Here is a 14305-nt window from a genome sequence, read left to right as displayed (position 1 = left end):
TGACAGGGATTAGACAGTCCTGGTTATCGTTAGTGTCTCCCAATTCTTTTAAGGTGTCTGTCCTCTCGCACCCTGCTGGTAATGAACCCATTTGTTGTGACAGTAACATGGCAGATGGCCACTGGCCAACCGTAGCAGGTGCGACCCCTGACCTGACCTCCTGTTGACCTCTTTGACCTCTGTGACATCAGCGACAGTAACCAACGTAGAATTCATGCAATAATGTTTCTATTCAAAGCGGGTATAATTTCTGTCATTTTAATTTAAAGACGTATTTGATCTCAAAATGTCGTAGAAACAGCCACATCTGTTTCGTTGCACATTGGTTGGGTATCCTCTGTCTCTAGAGGGGACTGGGAAGGGAGGGATAGGAAGGGAGGGAGGTGTTTGTGACAGATGGATGTATTACTTTAATTTGTGTTGTAATTTTGCTTTACACCTGGGAGCCAAGTCAATAATCGGAATTTAATTGAATATGTGGTAACACTCCTCTGAAACATCTTCTCATACACTAAGTGTTAAACAATTCTCCATTCCTTTCTATCTAAAGGCTTTATGGGCTGTTTTACAGTCTAGGCAGGTCCCTTATTGATGCTGCTATTCCCCATGTATCCTGCCACGATTTGGCTGGGTGTGATCCATCATTCGACTGGCTCCTTTCCAAGTTTCAGCAGTGCACTCAGTAGCACAACACTTTCTCAGGGGTTATTATAAAAAATACATCACTACTGCTTTTATTCCAAGACTGTAAATCAGAGTGAGAGCAACATGGTGCTCCCAGTGTGCTGGTTGTTTGGGACAAAAGAAAAGTATTACTTACTCTGCCTGATCAAATATTGATACAGGTGCAATTGTGTGGTGGGAGTGGGAGCTAATGTTTTACTCACTAATACACTTCATGTCAGCTAATGCTTTACTCACCAATGCACTTGATGTCATTGATTTCCCTTTCTTTACACTCAGTGTTTCAATTTTTGGTTGACCACCTTGTTTCTCCATTTGAAAGAGAGACAAGAGAGAAAGTGTGAAAGAGGGATGCAGCAGTGAGACTGTGGAGGATCAAGGTCACCTGCGTAGAAGCAGAGAGAGAGAGAGACAGGGAAAGAAAGTGAGAGAGACAGCATCTGTCCTCCTCCAGGAGGCCCTGGGCTCTGACACACAGCATCCCACTGAGAGCAGGGGGCATACAGCCCCATCCTCAGAGCTCCTGTGGCTCTTTGGAACCAACTCTCACATCTGTCTCCACACAGAGTGCTGAGAAGAATTATCCTCACTGGTGTCATGGAGTATAATGTTTCATAAAAGACCCTGATCCCCGTGACTAAACAAACTGAATCCATAGAGGTAGCATAATGATAAGAATCTTAACCAAGCCTGCCTCTGCCCTGCCTGTCCATGAAATGGTTAAAGGACATGAACCCCCACTGTCTCACATGAGCCATAGCTCCCTCTGTATCATGTGAAACTCTGTGGTATGATGTAACATGAGGTCCTGGACATTTGACATGGCTAAATCCTACACCCAAAAGATCAACCCTCAATAACACTAGGGACAACCGTCATCATTGTACAAGAATTTAATCACATACAATTAAGTTGAACCAAAAAAAAACACAATATAGACAGAGAGTTCTGTTTGAAGTGTTGTATAAATAAAACATATAGTTAAACATATAAAAGGAAACTCAAACAAACATGTTTACTTATCATACTAATTACCTTTTAAAGAGTAGTGTAACATTATCAGTAGAAAAGCAATTGGTAATCAATCCATTCTCAGAAAAGACATTCATATGTACAGGACACAGATAATCAGACACTGCACAGTTGTTGTTTTGGACCTAACATACATGTACATGGTTTTGTGGCATTGAAGTGGGGGAGATGATATGAGTTGGTAGTATGAAAATGCTGAATTAACTATCACTGTCAGGTGATGTATAACCTGTGTTCTGTCTGTTTTGTCAGAGGGAGTGGTCATGTTCAATTTGTGGTGTGTGTGGAGGCCTCTGGTGTGTGTCTGTCGCCCCTCACACTGTGATGAAGGCACCCTGGTCACTGTTGGCTGACTCTGGCACTACGCAGCGGCCCCTTCGCCTGGTCACTCGACGCTTCCGGTGGAACTTGGCATAGCAACGGAACCCTTAGACAAAGTAATAGGACAATAGAGGATGGATAAGCAGGTTACTGACATATAGAAAAATACCTTTATCACCTACTGTTTGTCGGTTGTGTTCTCTCAAAATCTCTGATGTTCTGTGGCTTTCGCCTGATACATCCCTTACTCACCTTCCTCGCACATACAGTCGTCATAGCACTTGTTGTTGAGGCCCCGGTTGTGAGGCTTACACTCGTGTTGTCTCAGGTCACAGCAGGAGCCTATAGGAGGGGATGGAGGGAGAAACCATGTGACTTCTGGTTGTAAATTTAAAAACAAATGTTTCAACCGTTACATGGCCTTTATCATAACGATCCTTCAGGAGACCATGACCTGAGAGGTCAGAGGTCAAGGATCAGAGGTCAGGAGAGTAGTGGATGTGCGACAGTTTAGTCACTGACCTGGGAGACAGTCCAGATGGTGGTCACATGGCTCGATGGCATCAGTGTCCACTGTCACATTGCCACTGCTCAGGTTCTTACTGCGCCGCTTGTCTTCAGCATGCAAAACAACAAACAACAGATTGCCAATAAAGTACTTGGACTGAATGATTCAACCCAGGCTCAGACAAACAGATGGACAATCAAGCAAACACTTCAATGTCGATAGAAATAACAGATATATCACACGTGTTTATTCTGTGCTGCGTGTTCAGTACATGCCAAGGGATCATTACAAATGTAGGACATTAATATGATCACCCTGTTATAGCAGAACTTTTCTGCAATCCAGGCAATGTTACATGTGTAGTGTATTTGAGGTTTTAAAAGGATTCTGAAGTTTGTAATTTCCACATTATGAAAATGTATCAAACCCTACAAAAATGTCCATTAATTATAATCCACATAATAATTCAGATTTCGTGTTGCTGCAGGATTATTTTCCTGCTGTAGTAGACTGGCTCAAATTAAGATCCTACATCTGTATGTTTTTTTGGGGAGGTGGAGTGAACACATTCATGTGTGAATTTCCACCAACATTAACATTAGCTGTATCTTCTCAAAACATCTAAAGTGCTGACCTTTCTTCCTGGAAGATGGCCAGGCGTCCACTGGCTTCATGTCCTCGTAGTCTGTCCAGTCAAACAGAGTCATGTCCAAAGTGGGCATCACCTCTCCTTGCATCTTCCCCCGGCCAGACTTCTGTAATGCAGAGAAAATACCCCATTACAGCCTCACACCATTGGTCTCTAACTACATTCCAGTATGTTTCTGTTGGGGTGTTGATGTGCACTGCCACCTGGCCCATAAAACAGCCTGTTAGTTGTGAACATCCAGGACTTCACACCCCAGAGTGCTTTACAGGCAATCAGTTGGCTACTGAGGACATGGCTACCCACTACACTGTTTATGGACCTGAGGCAGCATACATACATCAGATGGTAGTGTTACTACTGGTCAGAGGAGAAGGCCTGGGCTGATTCACACAGCTGTGATTTTACCAACACTGTCAACAATGTCCTACAATATTAAACCCTGAGCCGAAGCAATTTTAAGTTGAAGTCAAATTTAACAAAACAACTCCTCTGAGGATTACTCAGCCAAAACCGATATGTCATAAACTTCAACAAAACTCTTTACATAATGCATATCCCCTGGACCTCTGGGCTGTGTTAACAAAATAATAGCAGGTTATTATGAAGTCAATTTGACATTGAGAGGTCTCTTGGTGATGTCTAGAGAGACTGGACCAACCAGGCTTCTGGTGCACATTGATCCCAGCTCATTCCGTCTCACCCCGAGGAACATCAATTAGATGTGGGATATTAGTGCTTGGCTGTTTATTTAGCCAGCAGCCGGAATCAAATATGAATTAAGAACGCTCCCAGCATCCCTGTGTCATTGAACCCAGGTCCACTCCAAGCGAGGCTTCCACTTCAGGCCGGTATCTGACAGCTCCTGAATAAAGACATACACACGGTCTCCAAGATTCTCCGGCAGCTTGTAAACAGCATACCAAGCAGTCAGACAGACCAGACATCAAACACTCACAGAGGCCAGTAAAGCCAGACAGGGCTACAGTAACTCTGGAATTATGGGCCTGGGAGAGGAAAACACCGTGGGCCTGTGAGAGGAAAACACCGTGGGCCTGTGGGAGAGGAAAACACCGTGGGCCTGGGAGAGGAAGACACCGTGGGCCTGGGAGAGGAAGACACCGTGGGCCTGGGAGAGGAAGACACCGTGGGCCTGGGAGAGGAAGACACCGTGGGCCTGGGAGAGGAAGACACCGTGGGCCTGGGAGAGGAAGACACCGTGGGCCTGGGAGAGGAAGACACCGTGGGCCTGGGAGAGGAAGACACCGTGGGCCTGGGAGAGGGAAGACACCGTGGGCCTGGGAGAGGAAGACACCGTGGGCCTGGGAGAGGAAGACACCGTGGGCCTGGGAGAGGAAGACACCGTGGGCCTGGGAGAGGAAGACACCGTGAGCCTGGGAGAGGAAGACACCGTGAGCCTGGGAGAGGAAGACACCGTGGGCCTGGGAGAGGAAGACACCGTGGGCCTGGGAGAGGAAGACACCGTGGGCCTGGGAGAGGAAGACACCGTGGGCCTGGGAGAGGAAGACACCGTGGGCCTGGGAGAGGGGCCTGGGAGACACCGTGGGCCTGGGAGAGGAAAACACCGTGGGCCTGGGAGAGGAAAACACCGTGGGCCTGGGAGAGGAGAACACCGTGGGCCTGGGAGAGGAGAACACCGTGGGCCTGGGAGAGGAGAACACCGTGGGAACACCGTGGGCCTGGGAGAGGAAAACACCGTGGGCCTGGGAGAGGAAAACACCGTGGGCCTGGGAGAGGAAAACACTGTGGGCCTGGGAGAGGAAAACACCGTGGGCCTGGGAGAGGAAAACACCGTGGGCCTGGGAGAGGAAAACACCGTGGGCCTGGGAGAGGAAAACACCGTGGGCCTGGGAGAGGAAAACACCGTGGGCCTGGGAGAGGAAAACACCGTGGGCCTGGGAGAGGAAAACACCGTGGGCCTGGGAGAGGAAAACACCGTGGGCCTGGGAGAGGAAAACACCGTGGGCCTGGGAGAGGAAAACACCGTGGGCCTGGGAGAGGAAAACACCACAGACAAAGAGTAGGCTCCTCGGAACAGATGAGTACTGGTATTTACCAGTCTAATGAGTGTGTTGGTGGTTTGATAGCATCCTGTGATAAATAGATGGATGATAGATGAGAAGGAGTATTTATATTTGAGGAGCAGAGAAGATATCTAACTCTGTGTGTGTGAGCGCTGTGATGGCAGGCAGCATACTGGGAGAAAGTGACTGACAGATGGCTATGAGGAGGAGGGGCCAGGCAGCTACACCTCACCCACCACACTTCTACAACCCCCCTCATACAAATGAGCCCATTGCCTCCTAGACGTTCAATCATGGATTTACCAGACAGGAATACATAATAACCAAGACAGTAACAGAGAGGGTATTCTACCACTTGACCAATGATGGTGTGAACTTGACCCCCCAAGGCATGTGTTATGTAGATTAGCATAACTATATCCATCATATCTAAAAACCCTTGAGACCAGTCTACCATATTGGCTATTATGTTCCAACCACCCTCAACTGAAAAAGCCTGTCTCCTCGTTTTTCTGAGATGAATAATGAGCTATGTGATACATTAAGCTCATTATGGAGCCTAGGTATTTCCAAATAGGAAATACAGTCGCTCTTTACCATGAACACGTATCTCTATAAACCCTACAACACTGAGGCACAACTGACAATGGTATTTCTAATAAGCACTCATATGTCTTTATGGGGTACCTGGGGTTTGGTGGAGGCTGGGGGCAGTGTTGGGAGATGCTCGCTCATCACCGTGGAAACCGCATAGGAGCCGGAGCCAAAGACCACGTAGATGGGGGAGGGGGGTTCAGTGGGCGGGGTCAATCTGTAAGAGGAGGCGGCTGCAGCGGCAGAGGAGACAGATCCCTCCTCAGACAGATCCCTGTTCTTCAGAACAGAGCCCAGCTCAGGCTCAGGGAGAAAACCTACAATGAGGGAGAGAAGGACAGAACAGGGGTGGGGGAGGTGAAGGATAGCCAGACATTATCATATACACCTAACAAGATCTCTCCCTGTTGCCAAGAAAAATGTATTACATTTTTTTGTTCATTGTTAAGTATAAGGTCAACTACTTAAAATACTTAATCAATTTATCAATGCCCTATAACAAAATCACAGAATTTAACATGATGTTTTTAAATTGATTAGTATTTGTGCTCTTTTAGAACTCTTTATATTACATTTATAGAGAACTAATCCCAAACAGGCTCACGGCTCATTATCTGATAACCCTAGATCCATTGGGGACTCACCTTTAGTGAGCCGACCCTTATCTCTCCGACCTCCATGTCTCCTCTGGTCAAAGTGGTGCCCATGCCCCTGGCCCCTCCCCTTGCGTGGCCCCAGAGGGTGGTTGTCTCGGGCATGAGACGGGTTCCTGAAGCCCCCACGACCCTTCTCCTGCTCCCTGCCCACAGGACCCATCTCCAGTCTCACCGGGTTCAGGCCCTCCAGACCCGTCCCATCATCCTCAGGTCGAGCTGCGGGGTGCAGGGGCCTGCGGGAGAGAAGCCCAGCCCCAGAACTGGCTTTGGCACCGCGGGACCCCTGGCCACCATGCCCCCCTCCACGCTCCCTACCGTGCCCATGCCCGTGACTCTGGAAGCCCTGATCAGGGTACTGGAGGGCATTGCCACTGCCTGGCAAGGGCTGTGCCAGTCTCCTCTTTGCATGTGTGGAGCCAGGTTCAGCGCTGTGTGAAACAGCCAGAGTGGAGAACAGGAGAGCCAGAGGCAGACACCAGGATGAAGACATCATCTATAACCACAAAGCCACCTGCTGTAAAAATACAACAGTTTTCAGTACACTCATTCTATATTTTACATGACAAAAATGGACAGAAGCAGCTACATTATGATGACACAAACACACTATGGACTGGGCTGGTGAACTATACTTCTCAGAAAGTCCAGAGTACATTCAAATATACAGTATGTAGACAAACTTGTCTCCCGTCATGTTTTATATAATCCCTACTGAACATAGTGTTTCACACCATCAGTCACTGCTGATTGGTGTGATATCCCTCTGTGAGCGCCTGTGGCTTTGAGGCTCTGCCATGGAGTCCACCACCAGGCAGCCAAACCATCCTCCTCTGCCACCAGGCAGTTACACTATCCTCCTCTGCCACCAGGCAGTTACACTATCCTCCTCTGCCATGGAGTCCACCACCAGGCAGCCAAACTATCCTCCTCTGCCACCAGGCAGTTACACTATCCTCCTCTGCCATGGAGTCCACCACCAGGCAGCCAAACTATCCTCCTCTGCCACCAGGCAGTTACACTATCCTCCTCTGCCACCAGGCAGTTACACTATCCTCCTCTGCCATGGAGTCCACCACCAGGCAGCCAAACTATCCTCCTCTGCCACCAGGCAGTTACACTATCCTCCTCTGCCATGGAGTCCACCACCAGGCAGCCAAACTATCCTCCTCTGCCACCAGGCAGTTACACTATCCTCCTCTGCCACCAGGCAGTTACACTATCCTCCTCTGCCACCAGGCAGTTACACTATCCTCCTCTGCCACCAGGCAGTTACACTATCCTCCTCTGCCACCAGGCAGTTACACTATCCTCCTCTGCCACCAGGCAGTTACACTATCCTCCTCTGCCACCAGGCAATTACACTATCCTCCTCTGCCACCAGGCAATTACACTATCCTCCTCTGCCATGGAGTCCACCACCAGGCAGCCAAACTATCCTCCTCTCCCACCAGGCAGTTACACTATCCTCCTCTGCCATAGAGTCCACCACTAGGCAGCCAAACTATCCTCCTCTGCCACCAGGCAGTTACACTATCCTCCTCTGCCATGGAGTCCACCACCAGGCAGCCAAACTATCCTCCTCTGCCACCAGGCAGTTACACTATCCTCCTCTGCCATGCAGTCCATCACCAGGCAGCCAAACTATCCTCCTCTGCCACCAGGCAGTTACACTATCCTCCTCTGCCATAGAGTCCACCACCAGGCAGCCAAACTATCCTCCTCTGCCACCAGGCAGTTACACTATCCTCCTCTGCCATGGAGTCCACCACCAGGCAGCCACACTATCCTCCTCTGCCATGGAGTCCACCACCAAGCAGCCACACTATCCTCCTCTGCCATGGAGTCCACCACCAAGCAGCCACACTATCCTCCTCTGCCATGGAGTCCACCACCAAGCAGCCACAGTATCCTCCTCTGCCATGGAGTCCACCACCAAGCAGCCACACTATCCTCCTCGGAAGACCCCAGGCAGTACACTGTTCCCTTGTCCTCTGTTCCCAGAAGCACTCAGTACCACCCTATCATAGCCTACTCACCCTTCCACCATCCCTGTTGCTGTGCTACGGCAGCACTCATCAGTCTTAGCAGTAATCATTACCCTCTTGTGCTAGCCTCTCAAGCTGCAGTGGCTCTTTAGGAGCCTATATAGGACAGAGACATACAGACCCTTAGTGCTGTAAAAATGTGTTGTAAAAATGAATTTCCCGGTCAGTCATCCTCTTCATCATAAGATGCTTCAGCCGTTCTCCACCACAGCCTTGCATTATGTATACCTGTGGGCTCTAGGAGCTGCATCTCCAACCCACCTGTCTATTTATTATAACAGTAAGAATCAAGTGTGAGGTCGATATGATTGAGACATAATGACATAACCCAATTAGTGGCACTGCCACTGACCGCACTAAGGAGATCAAAAGGGGATTGGTACAGTGGGACTTTCTGAGAATATGGGCATGGGGCCTGAGGACTAATAACCACTAGCTAACTGACCGACTTCATTTGTATTCAACTCGGGATGTCCTAGTAAAATGTCAGAGTCCTTGTTTCTAACCCCCTGGTCTAGTTCATGTGAGTTCATTTGGGTTGTTTATTAAAAAGAACAAGGTGAGCTTTCTGTTCCTCTCTGATGGGTTTGGACCATCCATCGCCCTGGCAACGCAGCATGACTGCTCTGCCCCTGGCAGGCCACTCTTTTATGTTAAAGACAGACGACGGTGCGGCCCATACAGAAAATCTATAGGGGAGAAGTATTGACCTGCTGCTGCAGGGGTGTTGTGGGTCGATAGCCTTGCCTCTTCAATCACACACACACACACGCACGCACTTTCAAAAACACTCCACCCTGAGGTTTACACTGAGTTATTTAGGTACTTTGAAAACAGGCCAGGACTAGGAGATTGCGTTATGGGGAGGAGGAGAAGCAACTGCTGTCACGGGGAATGTGTGGTGCTATTGCAAGCAGGCCTGTATGGGGATTAGACACAAACTGCTATCTCTTGCCTGTCTCTGGAGGGAGTTCTACCCACTGTGCAGTTTGCAAACAACAGTGGGACGGTAGCTGCTGAGGTGAGACCTTTATCGTCTAGAACTTTACAGTGTGTCTGAGAGAGAGAGGTACAGTGCCCTTTCCCACACAAAGTGTTTGGTCAGGCTTTATCTCATCCTCCAGCCCTGTACATTTGACACTGCTGTGGTAGGGAAGGGTGTTTTTAATCACAGGACAGAGAGACTTCGCAGAAAAATGGCATCGCAAGAAAACACTCTAGCTTGTTGGTCTGCTCAGTGAGAACCATGAGGCCTTGCTGACAAAATGAACAAACCAACCAGTCCCAAAAAATAGACAGCAGCAAACAGCATCAAAATGCACACGACGTACTGTACATCTTGACTGAGCCCAGACTCATATTGGAGATCACAGAGTCCTCTGAAATGAGTGTGCAGATAATGGGGTGCAGACAGAGGCTGAGCAGCATTCTGATTGAATGGCACCACAAATATTTCTCTCTCACATAAAGAGAAAAGGGGCGCCTCCATAGAAACGGAGTGGACTGCTAGTCGGAGCCTGAATAGCCCTGTCACCTTAAAAGGAAGGCGGTGGGTAACAGAGAGGGGCACAGAGGCAAAGAGCATCCTTGCCTAGCAGAGCCCCGTCTCCTTTGGGCCTTTGATGTAGCCGTCAACAGGTGGTCCTTTGAGAAGACCCAGGATGGGGGTGGAAATAGAGCACTCTGGGGTGGAGTTCTCAGCTTCTTCTGATGATAAGCAGCCCCTACTAAACAGTGTATTATACAGCGCTGTGTGATATAGGTAGGACGCAGCAGGGGTTAGCATCTGGCGCCGAGGCGGTGGCCAGGCCAGGGGGGCAAAACCAAGTGGCCAGGCCAAGCGTGAAATTCTTTCTGAAGACAGAGAGGGCTTTGAGAGCACATGAGGAGGAGTAGGATACAGTATGAGATGTACCTTCAGTTTATATACACATGGAAAGCTATGAACATATTGAACAACCTATTGAAAAACTGAGATGATATGAATTGAGATGAATTAGTGTTCAGACAGAGGTAGGTCCAGTGATGATGGGTAATCTAGCAGCGAGTGCAAAGGGCCACCTCTGAGGCCTGGTTCATTTAACACTGAGATCTGAGACCTCTCTCTGGTCCATGACCAATTGGTCAGTGCTCATCAATATCAGGCCCCGACATGCTTCACAGAAGCCCAGCTTACAACAGATCATGGACACAGCTAAAATGATAGTTTGAAGAGGGCCTGGTAGTGAGGGGAGCAGCGAGGCAAGGTGAGGCGAAGCAGTGGCACTGGGCACTGGGCTGGCAGTGGACTCTGTTTTATGTGCATAGATAACTTCACCTGCTGGGCCACAAGCCTCCAGAAGCCATCTGCTCCTGTCCTGTTGTCTCTCCTAGCAACCAGCGTGGCCACGAAGAACGACCAAACAAAGATCCAAAAACTTGCGGAATCATTCTGGGTTTACATAAAGAGATTACAGGCCCATGTCCAAAATCACATTTATATCAGATGATTTACCTGATTAGCAGTGTTCCGTCAGGTTGCAGAGTGTGTGCCTTCTGTGTATGGTGAGAGTGAGAGGACAATGGGAAGTCAGGAAGGGAGGGGGTGGCTGGGCTCAGGTGGACTCTGGTCCCTGTCCCCATCACATATGGCTCACTGGAGAACAACAGACTTCACACCAACCAGACCAGAAACGCATGACTAATTCACCATCCTTTCTTTGCTCCCCCAGTGAACAATGCCAATAACCCCCCCCACACCCAAAACAAAACCAAATGGGAGGTCTTGTGGTAAACACAGCTGGTGATCCACTGCGATAACTGTACACTCTAGTCAAAATAAGAATGCAGAGAAAAAGATCATTCAATAGCCTGTATATTTAAATGCCCAAGAAAGGATTGATTTCTCAATCATTTGGCAGACTTAAAGAGTCAATGGATGCATTCATGATTCAAATATGCTGTTCATCAGGTGTTCGCCATGTAATAAACACATAAGATTCTCCATGTTTACCAACACTTAACTTTCATAAGTCTGATTTCCATCAGATTTCTCAACAAATACTTCAGGAAAGCTACTGAAAGCACTAGAAAAATTTGTTTCAGCAAGTAGCCTTTCAACTGCCCAATCAATAGAGAGCAATAGTAATGGCGTCTTTTTGTAGGCACTAATTCGACCTATGGGAAAATGAATGGAGTTTTTGTAGGGTTTTTGGATAAATGCCAAAAATAAGGTATGTGGTAAACATGGGCTTAGGAGATCTTATACATTTTGTTCTATAAGATCATCTTCAGCAGCTAGTCACTTTTTGTGAATTTTGAGCACATAATGGCAATATAATCCCTAAAGGTCATGTTAACTGACTGATATGTCATAGAACAAAACATATAAGATCTCTTCAGCCTGTGTTAATCTCAGACCTTATTTTCAGCGTTTATCCCATATTCTTTCCTCATAGGAACAGCTGAACGAACCAGAGGTAACTCATTTCTGAGTTTTAGGACTACAAGCTGGCGAGCTCTATGACCGCTGATTTAAACAGTTTGAATTCTTCAGCTCTCTAGAGAACAATATTGGAGATTTCATACCATCAACTGGGAGCTTTTGCAGCTCTGAGTGTGCAGCATTATCCTCTGAGCCCCTGGAAACTGCTCAGTGTGATGAGAGCCATAAGGAAAGGCCCATCTGTCAGCAAGTGAGCCGATGCAGAGAAGAGGCACAAACTGATTCTGTGGCAATTTCGTTGCAGGTACAACAGATGTGGGGCAAGATCGAACATTGCCACGGTTGCACAGCAACATCACAGACATCCCGCAATGTGGCCATTATCTTCCCGTAGAGCACGCTCAGTGCACACACACACACTCACAGCGGGGCAACCTCCTCCAGATACCCACAGAGCAGAGAGAGAAACACGTTCCAGCAACGCTCTGAGACACAAACAGCACCAGGAGAACAGAGCTACAGACATCCCACTGAGAGGAGAAAGACAAGGGAGAGACAAAGAGACAGGGGGAGGGTAGGCCAAGAGAACAGACAGACAGTAAGAGAACAGACAGACAGTAAGAGAGAGACAGTAAGAGAGAGAGAATTTATCCAGGGCAGGGTTAATTGGAACAGTGACAGTGGAATCTCTCTCTCTCATTTGATGTCACACAAGGAGACCAGCTGGGTCCACTGTTCAAAAACCAAAACACAACAACAACCAATCAGACTGAACCAACCTTGAACCCGAAAAGATCACTGTTGACAGCATATCACACTTTAACGCTCATTATAAGACATGGAGATGGTGGCCACGCTAGGTTTAGATCACCAATGTAGTCCATAGTGGAGGAGATTCGCTATATTGGCACAGCTCACTGCTTTACCTAGCCTACACATTATATGAAGAGGCAGCATAGTGATAGTGTACTAGGAAGTTATCTACGTACGTGGAATGGAGGAAGAACTTTAGTTAATTAATGCTTGGTTAGGCTACCATAAAGTCATGATTCATCTTTCCATATTTTCCTTGAGTTTGCTATTATTTTTATGAAATGTCTCTCAACGGTGAACGTGGACTGGATGTGACCCCCAGATCGCCCTGCCGGGAGCTTCACAATCAGGTCTCTCCACAGTTCTCATAGGGATCACATTCACATTCCTGCTGATTGGCTTGCTTTTAATTAACAGGCTTATTAATGAGTCCACAAATATTGTACACCCACTGTCTCTGCTTTATATTCACTTACAGTTGATTAATAAAATGCATGATCTCACAAGGAGACAGCCTACCTAAAATCTCTCACTTTCTCTCTACATAATTGCAATATATGATTGTCTCTTTTAACATGTTCATTAATACTCTTTGAGCTATTTTCAAGATACAGAACAAAAACATATTTTATTTCCAATATCAGAATGACTTTCCCCTATGCCAAATAACAGAACACAGTTAAGTTCAGATAAGATTATCATAAAACGTACCACTAAGCAATTAGGAATACTGAAGGCACTATTGGGTATAATAAAAAGGCAAACAATTTCACGTCTTTAAATTTAGAATAATTGACCGCCACGGTTTCTATCTTGCCTTCAGTGGAGTTCATTCATATAGCCTAATAACTTTATAGAAGAAAGTGGGTGTTATTAATGCACTAGCTAGTACAAGATGTAGTCTATTGAATGCAACAATATAAAGCTTAATGAATGATACAGGTGGCACATTTGGTTGGCTATAGTTCGTTATTGCGACAGAGAACCTTCTTTAACACTTGAATAAATTGACAAATTACCTTACACGCGTTGGTTAATCCGTTGAGGTTGACTATTATTGCAAAGGGAATTCAGTCATATGGGAAGACCGATATAGTTTGATAACGCGCACAGGACTCTAATTCCGTCTGTTTCGGCTCCGTTCAGGGTCTGTGTGCTGGCCGTTGCGATTCTATCTGGTTTTTGAAGTCACCGGCTGGAAGCGCGTAACCGTATGCGCGTTCATGCGGAGATTTCTGTCAGCGTTTGTCCCATTAGGTGAGGCGCATGGGAATATGTTTCCTGAGCTTGCGATAGGATACATCAATTTGTTGCCAGTGTTGGCCGGTAAAGTGAGAAACTGTCGAAATGTATTCCTTCTTTGATCACAATTATCACCGTGAATTATATCAAAGTTTCCTACATGCAATGGGAACAGAACCTTGAAACAAGTAGTACGCAAAGTGTGTACGTACACAAGTGTGCATCAATTAATCATTTCGCAGGAAAAATAAAACAACAGAATTGGGTTTCTTCTTGTGTAAGAATATTGTATAAC

At 47.2% G+C, this 14305-nt stretch overlaps 1 protein-coding gene across 4 annotated transcripts; it reads right to left on the bottom strand.

The window, feature by feature from the left end:
* Positions 1-1561: 1561 nt before the first annotated feature.
* Positions 1562-14013, bottom strand: LOC115143260 (draxin-A). Of its 4 annotated transcripts, none has more exons than XM_029683463.2 (7): positions 13788-14013; positions 6475-6997; positions 5924-6147; positions 3180-3300; positions 2560-2652; positions 2290-2379; positions 1562-2143 (listed from the first exon to the last, which is right to left on the bottom strand). In XM_029683463.2, exons 2-7 carry the CDS (start codon positions 6977-6979, stop codon positions 2031-2033), a joined length of 1146 nt encoding a protein of 381 aa, XP_029539323.1. In that variant the 5' UTR covers positions 6980-6997; positions 13788-14013; the 3' UTR covers positions 1562-2030. The 4 variants fall into 4 exon arrangements, with proteins under 4 accessions (XP_029539323.1, XP_029539324.1, XP_029539322.1 ...); XM_029683464.2 differs by having other exon boundaries at positions 6475-6979; XM_029683462.2 differs by having other exon boundaries at positions 6475-7000; positions 13793-14013.
* Positions 14014-14305: the final 292 nt, after the last annotated feature.

This window comes from Oncorhynchus nerka, linkage group LG15 (assembly GCF_034236695.1).
Source record: "Oncorhynchus nerka isolate Pitt River linkage group LG15, Oner_Uvic_2.0, whole genome shotgun sequence".
In the NCBI taxonomy this organism is placed as follows: domain Eukaryota; kingdom Metazoa; phylum Chordata; class Actinopteri; order Salmoniformes; family Salmonidae; genus Oncorhynchus; species Oncorhynchus nerka.
This window is presented reverse-complemented; position numbering and strand designations above follow the sequence as displayed.

What these genes read in the sequence shown, in the direction of transcription:
- LOC115143260 (XM_029683463.2), bottom strand. Translation starts at nt 6,979, where the DNA reads ATGATGTCTTCATCCTGGTGTCTGCCTCTGGCTCTCCTGTTCTCCACT. An exon ending in GCCATCTTCCAGGAAGAAAG is followed by an intron (nt 2,653 to 3,179) that starts GTCAGCACTTTA and finishes TGCATGCTGAAG; the next exon opens with ACAAGCGGCGCAGTAAGAAC. An exon ending in CCATCTGGACTGTCTCCCAG is followed by an intron (nt 2,380 to 2,559) that starts GTCAGTGACTAA and finishes CCCCTCCTATAG; the next exon opens with GCTCCTGCTGTGACCTGAGA.